At 32.5% G+C, this 19,704-nt stretch overlaps 1 protein-coding gene across 2 annotated transcripts; it reads left to right on the plus strand.

Moving 5' to 3' along the window:
* The first annotated feature begins 15,100 nt into the window (after positions 1 to 15,100).
* LOC120073851 (G-type lectin S-receptor-like serine/threonine-protein kinase B120) lies at positions 15,101 to 19,169 on the plus strand. Of its 2 annotated transcripts, none has more exons than XM_039026734.2 (7): positions 15,101 to 16,933; positions 17,242 to 17,361; positions 17,458 to 17,696; positions 17,792 to 18,002; positions 18,100 to 18,340; positions 18,427 to 18,574; positions 18,666 to 19,169. In XM_039026734.2, exons 1-7 carry the CDS (start codon positions 15,625 to 15,627, stop codon positions 18,972 to 18,974), a joined length of 2,577 nt encoding a protein of 858 aa, XP_038882662.1. In that variant the 5' UTR covers positions 15,101 to 15,624; the 3' UTR covers positions 18,975 to 19,169. The 2 variants fall into 2 exon arrangements, with proteins under 2 accessions (XP_038882662.1, XP_038882663.1); XM_039026735.2 differs by having other exon boundaries at positions 15,330 to 16,933; positions 17,251 to 17,361.
* Positions 19,170 to 19,704: the final 535 nt, after the last annotated feature.

Here is a 19,704-nt window from a genome sequence, read left to right on the forward strand (position 1 = left end):
AAATTGGAGATCACTATTGCCAAGTTCCACCAATTCAACTCATCATCTTGATATTTTTGGTTTGTTCCATTTTGTCCATTTTAAGGTGAAACTATGTTTCCTCCATTGGCCAATTTTCATCCATCCGAAGATATTGTAATCATCTATCAAGTATCCAATCAAAGGCTAATTATTTTTTCTCTTTAACGTATTTTGTTTCTTTAAATTTAGGAGTCTCCCATGAAGTATCATACTATTGTTTGAAATTAGGCTTTCTTGTTGGCTTCAGATAGACGGCAGGAATGGGAAGGAAAATGATAGTCTGGGGCAATGTAAGAGAGAATAGAGTTTTGGATTTTTTTTTCATGAAAGATTAATGATACAAACCCTTTTAAACATTTAATCTCTAAATTAAACATTCAACCTAAAAGCTAATCAATATAAATGGTTGTGAGTCTTGTTTGTTAGTATGGTTACTTTTTTGTAGGCTAGAATATATGAGTTGTTGAGTTTTTCTTGTATCAATTTTTGGGTATTTTGTGTATATAAATACCCTATCTTATAATGGCGAGATTCTATGCGTTGCTCCCTTGCATGAATTGTGCAGTACAACGTTATTCATTGTCCTATAATTGACTGCAAGTATTATCACAAACGTAGTCACATTTTAGTCAATTGTCCTACTCGACCACCTCGACACCCGGATAGATCCACCAAACTAAGGAACTTGTCTCATGCTAGTTCTTCATCTTCTCGTTGTTAGTTAGTTCATGGCGACTCCTAGGTCTATCCATTTTACTGTTGTTCTTTGCATTCTTCGATATGTCAAAGGCACTCTTGGCCATGGACTCCAGTTTTCTTCCCAATCGTCTTTAGTGTTATTTGGCTACTCTTATGCTAATTGGGCTATTGACCCCATTAATTATCGTTCCACCACAGGTTACTATTTTTAATTAGGTGATTCTCTCATTTCTTGATGAAGTAAGAAACAAACTGTTGTTTCTCGTTCTAGCACATAATCCGAATGTCATGCCCTTGCAGATGCTACCTCTGAGATACTGTGGCTTTGTTGCCTTTTGGCTGATATGGGTGTTCCTCAGCAATCTACCACTGTACTTCATTATGACAATTGTAATGCGATCCAAATTGCTTACAATGATGTATTTCATGAACGTACCAAGCACATTGAAAATGACTGCCATTTTGTTCGCCATTATCTTTCGAGCAACACTCTCATTTTGCGATCGATTTCCACTACAGAGCAATCAGCAAATATCTTCTCCAAAACTTTGTCACCCAGTTGCTTTCTTCAGTTGCTTCACAAACTCAAGTTGGTTTCTACTCTACCACCTTGAGTTTGAGGGAGGGTGTTATGTGTCTTGTTTGTTAGTATGGTTACACTTTTGTAGGCTAAAATATGTGGGTTGTTGAGGTTTTCTTGTATCGATTTTTGGGTATTATTATATATATAAATACCCTTGGATTTACCTATCATTTACATGGAAATACAGTGATAATTTCACTTTCACATAAGTAAAGCACAATATCATTAAAACATAAAGTTCAACAAACATCCACGAAAAGATTAAACTTAACCTAAATTCATTTCAATTTCATCAATACCCTAAAACAAGCAAGTTTAGCCTCTCATAACTTGCACAAACATATTTTCATACATAAACTCAAGCATAGATGTTAAAGAAAAGAAAGAGAACCGAAAAAGAAATCTCTCGAAAACTTCCTTGATCTTTTGAATCTTCGAGGCTCGCCTTGCTCGTTACCTCAGGAACTCAAACAACCTCCAAAATATCCCTCAAATTCTCTAATTTTGTAGCATAGACTCTCTTTCTAGGTCGAATTCCATCCTCAAATGTAGTCCCTTCGATCACTATTGATAGAAGTTCCCAAACTTGCAGCCCAAGCACTTTCTAAAAATGCAGATTTTTTAAATTAAGGAAAGTTGGCGCCGCGGCGTTGTCCGTCATGAAAAGCTGCCCCTGAGTGTAACGTTGCGACACTGCCTACAACACCATGATGTTCTCGTCCTGCTCCAATATTGTTGCTTTTTGGAAAATGCGCCGAGGGTAATGTCGCAGCGCTATGCTCAATGATGTACTATTTTTCTCATTTTCTTCTATTTTCTTTTGGTTTTGGCTCAATTTGATTATTTTGCCTTTCAAAACTTAATTTCTTCATAATTACCTAAAAACTACTAGCAAACACATCAACTCTAATAAAACGTTCTTAAATTTAGAGCAAATAATGCACATTTTGTGTGCATTTCAGCGTCACCAGGACACCCAACCTTATCCATATACTGCAAACTTTTTAGAGTATCTTAAACACGATCCACTTTATGTCTACTATATATTAACTATGGATTTTAGTTTACTGAGTTGAGTTAATGCAATCTAAATATTGAATAAAATACTTCTTATTTTATTAAATAAATAATTCATATTTACAAATTACAAAACTACGAAATCCATGAGATTTAGGGTACTAATCCCAATAATCTCCCACTTGTCCTAAAGCTAGTGGGGTGCACAATACAAAATATAATATAAAGCAAAGTACATAATACAATAAACTAGGTCATACTCTATATGACATAATACTTCCACTTGCCCTAAACAAGATGACGCATATCCCTTAGACCCAAACTCTCTAAGTGACCCTCAAATACTTTAGTTGTCAGTGCCTTCGTAAAAGGATCAACAAAATTGTGCTTCGAAACAATCTTCGTGACGATCATGTCTCCTTGTTACACATTCTCCTGTATAAGATGATACTTGCACTCGTTATGCTTTCCTCTTTTGTGATTTCGATGCTCTTTGGAGTTTGCCACAACACCACTATTTTCACAGTAAAGGGTGATTGACATTGACATTGGAACCACTTTTAAGTCTGTTAAAAATTTATTGAACCAGATAACTTCTTTAGCGGCTTCATAAGCAGCTACATACTCTACCTCCATGGTAGAATCAACAATACAACCTTCTTTGATGTTACGTATTGGTTTGAAATCTATATGGTTGCTTGTTTGAAGCCCTTTTGCGGTGTCTTTAATTCCCGAAAAGAGCCACAAATCAAAAGAAAATTTTATAATACACTGAACTACTCCTATCACTACAAAGACATAGCAATAGTGGTAAGTTCGGCGTCGAACCACAGAGAGCCCAAGAATTAAATCTCTCCTAGGCAAAATTTGACTATGGAAAGCGATAAAAATAGGTTTTTTTTTTGTTTGATTGACAAAAAAACTAAATGCGGAAATTAAAATGTAGAAAAGTAAGATAGATTGATAAAGAGAGAGATCGAGCACAAGATTACCTTCACTAGTTTAGAGATCGTAGGGTTTTCTATGAATCTAATCATCGATTAATTATGAAAACATGCTTAAATTAACTATTTCTTAAGCCTAATTGAATGTAGGGACAACCCATGCAAACTTCCTAATGAGAATCAACATGTCGTTAATCCGTAAATTAACTAAACTCATTACAAAGACAATTTACTTAGCTAATTGCATTACGTTCTTAGATTGATTAAGACGTTAAGCAGGAATGACCAATTCTATCCTAATGCATTTTCAATCTTTAGGTTTTGTTATCAATTAGGTGATCTTAGATAGCCTAGATATTATGTCATAAATCAAACTAAAGCCTATTGCTATTGAATTAAGCATGTTTTCAATGCAATTACGGATATAAAAAACACATATAGCAAAGACAAACATACAAGAAATCGAGTCGTCAGTTCATCAGTCCTGTATGCTTGTACTAGAAGTTAATTCAAAAAATAAAAATCATAAAGAAACAAAAATATCCAATAAAAAATCCACAAGAAATCTCAAAGAATTCAAAAAGATCCCTACAAACCTAAAAAACCGACATCATGGCCTTTAATCATTCATCGAATCCGACTCACAATGCCAAGATTTATAAATACAACTCAAAATCAAAGGAAATCTCATGAGTTTTGACCTGGAATGGCCAAAATTGAGCAACATACTCTCTAAGACAGCCTAACTCTTCTCTCTCTCTTACCTAATTTGGAAAGCATATGTTTAAATTACAGTTGCAACGTTGCAACGAGTTACCTATGGGGAGCAACTCTTCTTGTTCAGCTCTCGGAGTCAACACTTAAGGGAGCAACTCATCTACATTCCCTACTCCTTCTTGTCTACTTGGACAAATCCCCAAAATAGTAGACTTATTGGGTCGGCGACATTGGCCACTCTCAACCATACAAATCAAGAGACTGGCTTTATAGATAGGAGTCCATAATTCACTCAGGATTGAGATCGAGTTACCTATGGTTATCTTATGGAATGTTAGTCTCTTCAATCAATAGTATTATAAAGAGAGATCAAACATTTTGTGGTTCGGTCTTATACAAACTCTTTGTATAGGAAACCCCCATTCGCATGTCAGGTCGTATCCGCAGTGTCACCAGGATAAGGCATCCAACCTTATCCACATACTACAAACCTTTTAGGTTATTACTTAAACATGATCCACTTGTATATCTACCACATACTGTTCAAGCTACATTAAACAACATTAGATCTTATTTTATTGGATTGAGTTAATGCAATCTAATTGTCGAATAAAATACTTCTTATTTTATTAAATAAATCATTTGTATTTACAAATTACAAACTACGAGACTCATGAGATTCAAGGCACTAATCCCAACATCCACATCATCACATAATGATCTAATCAACATTCCATTAGGTTAAAGTTAAGGAAGGGACCATTTAGAATCATTTTCCAAACGTTAAGGACTAAAACACTTGTTTTTAAACTTCATGGACTAAATAGACATCAACCTCAAATCTCAATGACCAAAAGTGCATTTTTCCCTAATATGTATTACGTATAAATTAAAATCCCAATTTTCATATGTAATTTAGACTACTCATTGTGACCTTCTTTAAAAATTATCTACGCATCAATTCTCACACATGTGAAGTCTTTTTCAAATGAAATATTTTCCAAACATTAGCATTGCTCTAACATTATTTGTTAGGGACAAATGACTTCTATATATCTCTAGGATAGTATGATATTGTCCATTTCAAATTTAGACCCTCATATGGTTATATTTTTTGTTTCCACCATATGTTTGTTTATAAGCTTTCTTCACAAAAAAAAAAAAAAAAAAAAAAAAAAAGAAAGAAAGAAAGAAAAAAAGACAAGAAACTATTGCCTAATTAGACTTCCTTTGATAAGTATTTGTTTTTTAAAATTGTGTTGTTTTCTTATAAGTTACAAATTTATTACCTTGATTTTATCGCTAATAAGTAAACATTTGAACTATTGGTCAAATTGTAAAAACAATAACAACTTTTTTTTTTTTAAATAAGTTTTGAATTAAATTTTGAAAACACTCAAAAAGTAAACAATACATCACAAAAAATCAATTGGTGGAACTACGATTTAAAAGCTTAATTTTTAATACTCAAATGGTCATAACTTATAAGACAAGGTCCATCTGATTTTTATAATTTCAATTGTTTTTTAAATGCTTTTGTATAAATTTTTTATTAAAAGATGTATTTAACTATTGATGTGGAAGCGATGTAATTCAAATTGTATTTTAAATTAAGAATATGTTTGAATTGATTTAAGAAGAAAGTTTTTTTTAAAAAAAAAAATATTTTTATTTAAACATTTTTTATCAAAATAATTTAAAATATATTTCAAAATAGATTTTGAGTGGTTGTTAAATATTCCATTTTTTTTTCCTAAAATTGACTCATTTTTAAATTAAACACGTGAAATGCACCTTAAATTTCTTAGAAATTTTTCTCGAAGGGTTTAAATTGCTTTCGGATAAAAAAAAACTTTTCAACATTATCATGACGTTACTTCGAAATACTTCTAAAAACTTAATTAAGTAAAAAACTTTTAAAAAAAAAACATTCAAACATCATACCGATGACTTTAATTTAGATAAAATTAAATAAATTAATTAAAAAAAGTTGCAATTTGCGTCCTTTTTAACGTGTGATGACCTTGGTTTTTTTTCCTTTCTTTTTTCCTCGGAGTCAAATAAATTAATAATTGCACTTCATAACTAGATTTCATGCAATTAGACACATTTATATTTTATAGCAAAAAAAATTCAATAGTGTTTTGTACTTTTAAATATTGGAAGTGTAAATGTTTTTAAATATTTTTTATATTTAAAAAAAATTCCTTTAAAATATGGGTGTAAGCGGGACCACTTTATACTTTTAAAATATGTTGTAATAAGATTTGTTATTATTTTTGTAATCCCTTTCAGAGATTGACCTTAGAAGATTTCATGAAAAGAATTCATGCCGAGGAAAACGCATTCAGATTAAATATAGGAGTCTTTTTAAATATAAAAAAATATTTAAAAATATTTAAATTTTATAAAAAAAAGTTTTAAATATATTTTTGAATATTTTGCTATAATGTTTAAATATTTTGGAATTTTTTTTATTTATAAGATTTTTTCCATTTTAAATAAAGGCACGTTAGATAAATTGGACTCTCAAATTTTCAATTCCTTCTTAAAATTAGTTTTTTAAAGTTGATTTCTTTCCAAATTAGTTTTTTAAAGTTTTATTAAAAAAGTTTTTTTTTTAACATTGTAATTTACAAAAATAATTAGCGAAATGCGGTAGTTTAAAAAATATTTAGAAATTTATGGTAGTGTACCAAATTTTTTCTTACTTTGGTTTGTTTTGAAGTTAATTTAGCTTTTATACCTACAGATACTAGGTGAGTAGATTTTGGTACTACTACTCATATAAGTATATCAATGTGGGGTTACTTATGGAGTCGGCTGCCAAGTGATGCTGAAAGATTCATCTACGTGGGCGATGACAAAGCAGTTTTAGTTGAAGCTATTGGGAATTTTAGATTACATTTAAAAACTAGTTGTTATTTGGATTTGAATGAGACTTTTGTTGTACCGTCGTTTAGATAGAATTTAGTTTCTATTTCTAGTTTGGACAAATTTGATTTTTCTTGTTTTTTTTGAAAATAATAAAGTTTGCCTTTTTCAAGATTCCAAGCTTATTGGTGCCTCTTCTTTAATTGATAATCTATATATGCTTGATTTTTTTGCTTCATTTAACAAGATCATGTTATCTAATTCATGTTATACAAAGCGTAAATAAAATAAGAATTCCGCTATATTATAACACAAGTGTTTAGGTCACATCTCTAAATAGAGAATTCAGAGACTTGTGTCAGATGGAATTCTTGATTCCCTTGATTTAAGTGACTTTGACATTTGTGTGGAATGTATTAAGGGAAAACAGACAAACATAAGAAAATTAGGTGCCAACAGATACTCAGACATCTTAGAACTAATACATACAGATATCTGTGGTCCATTCCATACGGCTTCTTGGGATGGACGACAATACTTTATTACGTTCATGGACGACTATTCAAGATATGTGTACCTATAATTAATTCATGAGAAGTTTCAATTTTTGGACGTTTTCAAGTTTTTCAAAGCTGAAGTTGAACTTCGACTTGGAAAGAAAAGGTTGTCAAATCTGATCGTGGAGGTGAATACTACGGTAGATATGATGGATCAGGTGAACAATTACCAGGGCCATTTACCAAATACCTAAAAGAATGTGGAGTCGTCTCACAATACACTATGTCGGGGCAAACCAACATGAATGTTATGGCGGAAAGGCAAAATAGAACACTTAAGGATATGATAAGAAGTATGATTAGTCATTCTCTTATACTAGAATCCCTCTGGGGGAAGACACTAAAGATTGCAACATATATCCTTAATAGCAACCTAGTAAAACGGTAGCTAAAACCCTTTTATGAGTTGTGGACATCAAAGAAGCATAGTACTAGGCATCTTCACATATGGAGTTGTCCAACTGAGGCTAGGCCTTATAGGCCTAACGAAAGAAAATTGGACTCAAAACTATTAGCTGCTATTTTTGTGGGTATTCTAAGTGCTCTCAGGGTTTCAAGTTTTATGATCCCAGTTCTAGATCATTGTTTGAGACGGAAAATGCTAGATTCCTTGAGGATGTTGAGTTTGGAGGGAAAGGGGGGGGGGGGGGGGGGGGAGTTAACACAAAGAAAGTTGTCTTTGAAGAGGAATTAGTTTCTTTTCTTAATGTGGTTAAAAATGATGTTCAGGCTCCTATTCCTGACTTCACTATTGAACCAATTATAGAACAAGACAACATTGAAATCCCCGTTGTTGAATCTGAAGTTCAAACTCAACAACTTCAAGAAGTGCCACTAAGAAGATCCATTAAAAAGAAGAAGCGCAATTCTATATAATTATATTGTATTTCTTCAAGAACATCGTGATGATATAGGTATAATGGAATATGATCCAATAAATTTCCAACAAGCCCTACAAAGTTCTAACTTTCAAAAGTGGATAAATGCCATGGAAGAGGAAATGAAATCCATGAAAGATAATGATGTATGGGAACTTGTCGAATTGTCATCAGACGTGAAACCCATAGGCTCTAAATGGATATTCAAAACTAAAACGGATTTGCATGGAAATATCGAAAGATATAAGGCTCGTCTTGTTGCAAAGAGTTTTACTCAAAACAAAATCATTGATTACGAAGAGACTTTCTCTTTGATTTCACCGAAAGGCTCTTTCAGGGTAATCATGACACTGGTAGCTCACTTTGATTTAGAGCTACGCCAGATAGATGTAAAAATTGCGTTTCTCAATGGGAATAGGGATGAGACAATTTATACTGTGCAACTAGAAAACTTTGTGTCTGGTAGTTCAAAGTCTATGGTGTGCAAATTGAAGAAATCCATCTATGGTCTCAAGCAAGTCTCTCGTCAATGGTATCACAAATTCCATGAAGTAATAACCTCCTTTGATTTTGAGGTGAATATAGTGGAAAATTGTATATATCACAAGTTTAGTGGGAGTAAATCAATCTTTTTGGTGTTATATGTCGATGACATACTCATAGCAAATAATGATGTAGGTTTATTGCATGACTAAAGGAGCATTTGTGGCAAGATTATCATAAAATTATAATAATCGCCTCTTATTAATAAATACTATTTCAAAACCCTTATTTGCTACATTATTTACTATTTGCTATAGTTTTTACTATTTACATTCATCATTTTTTTTTATTGTTTGCTATAGTGTTTACTATTTCTTTCTTAGACTAAAATAGTTTACACCTCAAACACATACTATTATAACCCAATCTAAAATAATCTACACCCCAAACGCAAACTATTAAAATCCAACTATAATAACCTAGGAGTATAAGAATTCAGCTTCTTGCCCCAAATGCCCCCTACGAGATTTCTCAAAAGGAATTTTGAGATGAAGAATCTTGGTGATGCTTCTTCTGTATTAAGAACTACAGTGAAATTTTTTTTAGTAGATTTAGCATGAAAGATTGTGTACCAAGAGATACCCCAATCGCTAAAGGTAACAAATTTCATTTAGGCAATGCCACAAAACCACACTCGAGACTAAGAAGATGCAAAAGGTTCCCTATGCATTGATTGTTAGAAGTTAATGTATGTTCAAGTATGTACGCATCCAGATATTGTGTTCATAGTTGGAGTGTTAGATAGATATTTGAGCAACTTGGGGATGGATCATTGGAAAGCAACTAAACGGGTTGTGAGGTATTTACAGAGAATAAAAGATTATATGCTCACTTATCAGAGATCAGAAGTTTTGGAGATCATTGGGTATTATGATTCCAATTATGTTGGATGCCAACATTTTGCGATCAACTTCAGGCTATATCTTCATGTTGACTGTGTTGGAAATGTCCTAAAACTCGCACTTCGTAAATATTGGAAACATATTCCATTTATCAATAAAAGTATTATTGAGTTGTTCATTCAATAAAATGTTATTGATATTGCATTATGTTATAAAAATCCAATAAATGAATTGATGGCTATAATATGAATACTTTAACTTTATGTAGAGACATAAATGTGGATCAAGTTTTAGTATATAGCCAAAATGGTCTATAAATATATGGATGAGATTGGGTACCTATGCAACATCATTCATATGGAGACATGCGAGTGGAGCATCCTATGCAAAGGATGTTTTCATAAGACTGGACCACGAAATAGTCACTTTTCTTTATAATGACTGTTTGCTGTTAAAATTGACTATTTCAAATTCGTTGACCTCGGGTAACTCGATCTTAATCCTGAGCTAATTATGAACTCCTGTTTATTCAGAATTATCCTTTGATCTGCATAGGTGAGAGTAGTTCAAAACACTGCTCAATAAGCTTCCCATTTTGGAGATAAGACTGGATAGATAGTTGGGGACATAGTCCTGTAAGATGGAATTCACTCCTAACCAATTTAGGATTAGCAGATAGGTTGTTCCGTTAAGTACTGACTCTTGGTTTTGAACAAAGGGGCCTCACCCTTTCATGGCCGAAAAGGAAATGGTTTATTAGTTGGACTATAAATCAATTGTTCTTAAGGAGCAAGATGTATTTACAGGGGTAAAATGGTAATTTTGGCCTAACTGTAAATACGAATTACCTGTGAAGGGTCGACTTACTGATTATGGTTAAAGTGGACAGAAGTATATCTACAGTGAGGAGAGTACAACTATCAAGCTATAGTGGTATGTCTCGATAGTTAACGAATATTGATTAATTCGATCTAAAGAGTTTAGCCAATTAGTCTCAAATTATTGGAGCTCATGATCTGTAGGCCCATAAGATCCTTTTACTAACTCGTAAAATTACTCATTAGATTAGTGAATTGAGCAGATTTGAAATGTCAAAAATCGAAATTAGGGTTTTGAATTTGAAGTGTTCAAATTCAGTTTAGGGTTTGGTAAGTTATATTTAATATAATTAAACGTTTATTTTATCGAAATTAAACGTAAATAGGAGAGATTAAAATATTTAAATATTGATTAACATGCATAAGATTCATATATGTATTAGGTGTTTAATTAATTTAATATTTGATATTAAATTATTAATTAGATAATTAATTAAAGTTTTTTAATTAATTGTTTAAATAAAACATTTTCAATTTTGTAAATTCAAATTTGAGAGTTGAATTTTTTATTAAATTTAATTTTAATAGAAAATTAAATAAAGCAAAATTGAAAATTAAGAAAATTAAGTGAGTTAGTGGAATAGTCCAAGTTTTGTTGGATTAATCCACTAACCAACACCTAGCCCACTTCATATTGTTCATTGATGTGTCAATGAGCTTGCATGATAATACTTCATAAATACTCTAAATTTCAAAGTAGGAAAAAGGGGATGCAATTGAATTTATGAAATTCTCCACTCTGTCTAAAAACTCTCCATCAAATTGACCTCAATCTGAGATTCCACCTCTCAATCCAAGTTAGAGAATAGTAGAGAAGAACATTGTGATGGTCTACTGTCAAGTTGAAGGTTCAATTCATGAAGAAAAGTAGGAACTGCTCAAAGATATAACATTCTAAAACCCCTCTTCTATGAAAATGTTTTCTTGCAAGCTTTTTAAACTCAAATTAAGTGTGATTAGAGTACTTATTGATTCTGATTTCTTCCGCTGCATGTATGTTTACTCTATCGGGCTGGAGGAGATGTATCTTGGAAAATTGTTAAACAAATACTTATGACTTCTTCTACCATGGTTGTGGAGTTTATAGCATGTTATGAGGCATCCAATCATGAAATATGGTTGCGAAATTTTGTCGTTGGACTGTGGATAGTGATTGACATAGAAAGACCACTAAAATTATTTTATGACAATAAGTCGACAATGATGTATTCCAACAATAACAGAAGCAATACGAATTCAAAACATGTACACGTGAAGTTTTTTGTTGTTAAAGAAATAGTTCAGAATGGTCAAATTTTTTTATAGAACATGTAGGAATAAACTCTATGGTGGCAGATCCATTGACTAAAGGTTTACCACCTAAAGTTTTTCATAAGCATGTTACTCACATGGGTGTTAGTTACTTTATTGATTTTATGATTTAGTGAAAGTTTGTTATTGAGAATGTTCTTTGACCTTATTTTGTTTATTTTCTATATAGACTAAAGTTGATGGTTTATATTTTATTATTTGAATTTGTTTATCATGCATGTAGTTTAGCATAAAGTTTTTAAGAATGATCTCACTAAGGAATTTGGACCAGTTGGAAACATGCATAATCTAGATCACTTTGCATATATTTTTCATGCGCTATCCATCCATACTTGATATATGTCATTGAATGTATTGGAATTGGTGATCAAGGAAGGTTTAGTTTTAAGAGTAATGACAAAAGCCGCCTTGATTTCGTGCTAATACAGGAGATTGACCAGATTGAGCTAAAGGGGAATTCTATTATTGAAATAACCTGTTTATGTGCGCTTAAGGTTTATGTGATTTAATTACATTAGATACACAAACATAGTTCAAGTGGGAGATTGTTAGACATATTTAAATAATGATAGGTATAATTAAAGTATGAGCTATGTATGTGGATTAATATTTTATCACGGATTGGATCCTATTATGTGATCTAATTAATTAAGATCCTAGATTCCTAATTCAATATGAACTTAATGGGTAGAAGCCTATACCTAGTTAGTTAGGGTTTAATGGGAACCTTAATTGAACTAGTATATAAAGAGATATTCGGGTTATGGTCCCCAATATACCAAAACAATAAGCATTCAGTCTTTCTTAAATCCTATCTAGAGAGAGATCTCAATAAGGACATTCAGAGTTTTGGTTGAGAAAAATCATAGTCATCTATCATTATCTTGAAGCTATTATCAGTTTCTCGATGGAATCCAGTATGTTATTTATTCTTGACAATTTGACATAAATGATCTTAGGGTTTATCTATTCAATATAGATATAAAGTAATTATGCTAATAGATCTATCTTCTTCATTCGAGATTGAAGGTATGATCCCCATCCGTGCAACTATGTTTTATTGTATTTTAATCTAAAAAAATAGTCGATTAATTACACGAGTTCAGACCCTTATACTGACCTTTTTGAAATCCTTATTAATATTATTTTCCATTTTTCTGGATTAATGTAAAGACAAGAACAGTATTTAAAAACCTTGACCTAAATAATAATCAAACACAATTGATTGGTTTTGTACTGTTATGTTGGAATCTTATCACATTACAACCCTACACCTTCAAGATTAACTTTATAATTATTGATAACAGGTGTGCCCATGAAAAAGATATAATTTTGTTATGTTATTGCTATCAATTGGAGTTGTTTTAATAAAAAAAAGTGGAAAATAAGATTTTATTTTATTTTTTGGGGAAAAGGAATTAAGAAAATGTTTTAATACATGGAGTTGTTAATAATGGTGATTGAGAAGGTAAGCGAGGGTAATCAAACAGACAAAAAAGTAAGGAATAATTAATAGTAAAAAAATATCGGTTTCAAAAAAAAAATAATAATAATAGTAAAGAAATAGCAAAATACCAACTACTGTGGGCCCCATTATTCTGTGTTTGTGGGCCCCGCGTGGCTAAATTCGACGCCAGCCACAACAGTCCAACTAGGACGGTCAGAGTTGGCTCCTCTTTCCCCGCTTCTTGTTTCCGTTCTTACCTTTTTCATTCTTTTCTTTCTTTCTTCTAATTTTTATTTTAAAAAAAATTATATTTTCAACTAATTTTCCACGTGCGTGTTTTCTTCTGACCCGAGGTTTCTTCTGTTTATTTTTGGAGTTTATTGACGTTGATTTCAAATTAATATAAAAAGCTTTTTCTTTTTAATCATGTTAGTAAAATATTAAAAGACAAAAAGAAAAAAAAAAAAAAAAAAACAATAAACAGGGGAACAAAAGTTGAATGGTTGATTCTAGAAGCCTAATGTACCAATATGTTATTACAACAAATAAGTTTTTGGTCCCAGAAGTTCGATTACAGTTTTTGTTTCATCTCTAACCTTCAAAATATTACATTTTTAGTTATTAAGATTTTGTTGATAAATATTTTGTTTTTGTTTTTAAATATTAAACCTTTATCATCTACCTTTCTTATCATGATTTGCATATTCTTTAAGTATAATATTTGATTTCTCAACCAAATAAAACATTTTTTTGAAAGCTACTTTTTTTAGTTTTTAAAATTTAGCTTAATTTTTTAAAACATTGATGAAAAGTAGATAACAAAGGAATACATTTTGAGGTGTAAGTAGTGCACATATGCCTAATTTTCAAGAACAAAAACAAGAAAACAACACGTTTAACAAACGAGGCCTAAATTTTAAATTTGTTCGAATTTAGTTTATAAATTTCAAAACATTACAATTTTATCTAAAAAAGTTTGAGTTTTCTTTCAATTTAGTTCTTAAGTTTCAAGATTTACAATATTAACCTTGATTTTTTACTAAATACTAATCTTGAAATTGAAGAGACAAATTGAAAGTAATTCATACTTCAATTATAATATTATGAAATTCAAGATTAAATTGGAATCACACTCAAAATTTAAAGAAAAATGTAAATGGACTAAATGAAAAGTAGATAAAAAAAAATCTAGTAACCAAACAAGTATTTTTTTTCCTATCTTATTTTATTCCATTGATGATGGATGTTGGGTCATTTTTAAATTTTAATATATCCATATATGTTTCTAAAATTAAAATGAAGTAACAATTGCATCCATCCAATAATTTCATCCTTGAAATGATATTATGAGAATATTTATATATATATATATATACTATTGCGCCCTCGATTTTGATATCAATATTATTATTATTTTTTTCTTTTTAAATGTGGGGTTTTACCCTATACCATGAATTGATATTCAATTTCCCAAAAAGCAGGTTGAAAAATCAAAGACCAATTAAGAGATGATTTGAACCAAATGACCAACCTAACCCTAGTACCCTACCACTAGCATTTTGCAGCCTTTGCATCCAAAACTCTGTCCACAAGGCAATTAAATATTTTAAATCACTGTCTCGTATTGGACATTATGGGTTAGGAATTTATGAGTGAACTTAATCCCACCATTATCTTACTGTAATTTGTGTTGGTGGAGCACTGTGCGTGTATATATATATATATATATATATATATATATATATATATATATATATATATAATACTTTCTTAATTTTACGTTGATTATAAGATTTGAATATCTAATGTCAAAGATTGATTTTAAAATTTTTATAGTGGAAGGTAAAATAAGTTGAATTAAACTCAACAAATTTTTTTTAAAAAAGAATGACCTTTCTTCCTTAAAAAAAAAAAAAACTCTAAGCTCAAAGTTGACCATACAAATGTTAGGGGTAAAAACAGGAAAAAAAATAAAAATTCAAATTTAAACATCTCACCTCCTGACCATTGTGTAATGTAAATTTAAATATTAAAAATGTGATGAGTCTGACTGCAATTCTTAGTGGTCTTGCGCCAAACATTTCATTGAAACTTCTCCAATTGTGCTAAAACGAATACTAATCTTCACCTAAAAGGCTTTGTATTGGTTGTTTGTATCAAACCCTTTTCTCTCAAGTCAGAGAATATTAGCAATACGCCGCCATTGAAGGTTTTTTCTTTGATTTTTATATGTTAACTTGTTTGTTTCTTCTTCTTCCTCTTCTTCATCATCTCCTCCGACCAGCCAGTATTTCTGTTTAGAGACATCTCGATATGGGTAGTAACTGCAGAAAGGTTGTTGGGTTTCTTCAATTCTTCCTCATTTCAATCTTCCTCTGTTTTTCCCCTCTGTTTTGCGACGCTGCAGATACAATTACAAGAGGTAGAGGTTTAAGAGACGACACTAACGAAACCCTCATATCCCTGAATGAATCCTACGAACTGGGATTCTTCAGCCCCATAAATTCTTCATCACGATACGTCGGAATATGGTATCACAAGATCAAAGAACACTCTGTTATTTGGGTTGCGAATAGAGATAGGCCACTTCGTAATAGAGATGGGGTTTTGATGATCGGAGATGACGGGAACTTGGTCGTTCTGGACGGCAACAACGTCTCTGTTTGGACAAGCAACATCACAGCGAATGCGTTGGATCCCAGAAACTTAACTCTTCATAACAATGGAGAATTGGTTCTTTCTAGCGGAGAAGACTCGTCGAAAGTTCATTGGAGTAGCTTCGAACATCCCACAGACACATTTCTTCCGAATATGGTGGTGAGAGTGAACAGAGAAATGGGTGAGAAACGAATGTTTATGTCGTGGAAATCAGAGACAGATCCGGCCGTCGGAAATTACTGTCTGGGTGTGGATCCTCGTGGTGCTGTACAGATTATCATTTGGAATGGGAATGATCGATTGTGGAGAAGCGGCCACTGGGATAACCAGATTTTTTCTGGGATTCCAACCATGCGTTCTACGCCGTTGTACGGTTTCAAGATTACCCCTGGAAATAACGTAAGTGTAACTTTTGATGCACTGAATGATTCCGATAAGCTGAAATTTCAAATCAAGTGGGATGGTAAAGAAGCACAGCAACGATTGAATGAAGAAACCCTCAAATGGGAAACAATTCGTTTACTGCCTTCTAACGATTGCGATTTCTATAATTTTTGTGGGGATTTTGGGCTTTGTTCTGAAACGAGTCGTCCTAAGTGTAGCTGCCCTCAAGGGTTTATACCCAAAAACAAAGCAAGATGGGACAAAGGGTCTTGGTCAGATGGGTGTCAGAGGAAGACTCCATTGCTTGAGCAGAGAATGAACAGTAATTCAAATGGAACCATTGAAGATGGTGAACAAGATGGGTTTGTGGACGTACTATTTGTGAAATTGCCCGATTTCATAACTGGAATATTTGTGGTGGAATCGTGTAGAGATGTATGTTCGAACCGTTCTTCATGTGTTGCATATTCAGATGCTCCTGGAATTGGGTGTGCTACTTGGGATGCACCTTTAAAAGATATTCAGAAATTTGATGGTGCTGGGAATACTTTGCACCTTCGTCTCGCTCATTCTGATTTGAGTAAGCTTTCAAAACTTTGTAATTCCTTCTCTCTTCTGTCCAGTTTATGCAATACCAGAATTTAATGGATGTTGTTTGGAATTGGTTTTTTCTCTTTCTTGTTCTTGCCCCCCAAAAGTACACATGCTGTCTTTATGACCTTCCCCCATTAATACTTTGATGGGATATCCTTCAATATCATTAACAAGAAGTAAATCCACTTTAAATTCTATGAGAATTGAAAGAGAGCCTTCTGAAGAAATCAGCTATATTTTGATGTTGTTCATGTTGTTTGGAAATGTTTAACACTTGACATTTTCTACTCTTAGTATCTGTAGATAGCGAGAGCAAATTATCAACCGGTGTGATAATATTGATATGTTTAGGAGGAGCAGCTGCCATAGCCATATTAGCATTTCTGCTTTGGAAATTCGGAGGCAAAATGAAAGGTTTGGATGATATTTAGTTTTAGTTCTCTCTTGGCTTAGAAAATTATAACCATTCCCATGCTAAATTTCATTATCTTACAATTCTTGCAATTTCAGGTTCACCAGATGCTTCTTCCAGTCAACCTCAGAACAAAACTGAATTATCAATGTTTGACCTGAGTAAGAGCAAAGAACTTTCAGCAGAGCTTTCAGGGCCATACGAATTAGGCATAGAAGGTGAACAATTGAGTGGACCAGATTTGCCAATGTTCAGTTTCAACTGTATAGCTGTGGCTACTGATAACTTTTCTGAGGAAAACAAGCTTGGCCAGGGAGGCTTTGGCCCTGTGTACAAGGTAACCAAGTCTTCCAAGCACTTCTGCTGCAAAGCAAGGAAAATAAGCTCATTTGGTGTTAATAACAAGTCTTCTCTTTCTCTTTCTTTTGCCAGGGAAAGCTTCCATGTGGACAAGAAATTGCTGTCAAGAGGCTTTCAGTCCGGTCTGGCCAAGGTTTAGAAGAGTTTAAGAATGAGATTATACTAATAGGAAAGTTACAGCATCGAAATCTCGTCAGACTGTTGGGATACTGCATTCAAGGAGAGGATAAGATGCTGCTTTATGAATATATGCCAAACAAAAGCTTGGATTGGTTTCTTTTTGGTATCTACTCTGGCTTTTCTATTAAGAAACTGAAAGTTGTAAGCATGAATGTTAGGATTTGGGTTTAATTCTTTAACGATTGGTGCTAATGGTGCAGATCCAAACAAGAAGGCACTACTAGATTGGAAAAAACGGTTGTCAATCATGGAGGGAGTCGCACGAGGGTTACTGTACCTTCATCGAGACTCGAGACTTCTTATTATTCATAGAGATTTGAAAGCTAGCAACATTTTGCTAGATGAAGACATGAATCCAAAGATATCAGACTTTGGAATGGCTAGAATATTTGGTGGAAACCAAAACGAGGCGACGAATACAATTCGAGTTGTTGGCACATAGTGAGTACTAATAACTTACTTATGCAGCATCTTTAATTTAAGTGACCTAATAAATCTAATTCTTGAATCATTATCTGTAAATGCAGTGGTTACATGGCTCCGGAGTATGCAATGGAAGGTTTATTTTCAGTGAAATCAGATGTATATAGTTTTGGTGTATTATTATTGGAATTAATATGTGGTCGGAGGAACACTAGCTTTCGCTCAACTGAATACTTAACACTTATTAGTTATGTAAGTTCTTCTCTTCTACCATCTGCTGGAAACTTGAATCTACAAGTTGGGGTGTCGTTAATCATAGACTAAAAATGAAAACATTTTTCAGGCTTGGAAACTTTGGAATGAAGGAAGAGCGATTGAACTTCTCGACCCGTCTATCAGCGATTCATCCCCCGAGAATGAAGTATTGAAATGCATACATGTGGCAATGTTGTGTGTTCAAGACTCTCCAGCATATAGACCAACATTGCAATCCTTGGTGCTAATGCTGGAGAGTGAATCCACATCTTTACCACAGCCAAGACAACCTACCTATACTTCAACGAGAGCCTCGATCGATACAGACTTGTTTACAGAAGGCCACGACATTGTATCGTCGAATGATGTAACAGTAACAATGTTGGATGGCAGATAGCGTTATCTTTTGGTTTTGATTCTTTCCTCCTAATGTTAATATACCATTTTGCTCATCTTCAAAGCATAGGCAGTTAGTTTGTGAAGCGAGTATAGTCATTTTTAGAAAGCTTGTTCATATGAATGATTGGTTTTGGTTGATTGTTTTGATAGGTAATTTAAAGCAAAAAGAATTGAAGTGGTTTGTTGGTTGATAGATTAGGTCTGTATTTTACTTTTAACTGCAAGATAGATCCATTAGTAACAAAGTATTTTATCTTGTTAGATAAGCCTCTAAAAAAATGTAACAATGGCAAAATTTTGCAATGTACATAACAAGGGGAAAAAAAGGAAAACATTGTGCACATGTTTTTAATTCACCAAATATATGTTTGGGTGTTTTTGGAATTTAGCCTTTAGGTATGTTTTAACATTTTTAAATCATACATCACATAGTACTACACAATATGTTAGGGAATAAGGAAGGTAATGATTTAGTTAATTAATATTTAGTTGTTAGTTGAATTGTTGCCAGTTTTAGCATTTTAATCCAATGCCCAATTAAATGGCACACAAAATTTTTAAGAAAAAATAATGTTTTTTTACTATCGAAACAGCCTAAGTATTGAAATGAAATAGGATTTAATAAGGTTAAGAGCTCATCAAATTTTTACTACGAACTAATATTACATAGTGAAACAACTTAATTAACAAAAAGTGTTCTTGCCATAGTGGAAGAGCGTGTCTAGTCT

The sequence above is a fragment of the Benincasa hispida genome, chromosome 3 (genome assembly GCF_027475165.1).
Source record: "Benincasa hispida cultivar pf3 chromosome 3, pf3_genome.v1.1, whole genome shotgun sequence".
NCBI classification, from domain to species: domain Eukaryota; kingdom Viridiplantae; phylum Streptophyta; class Magnoliopsida; order Cucurbitales; family Cucurbitaceae; genus Benincasa; species Benincasa hispida.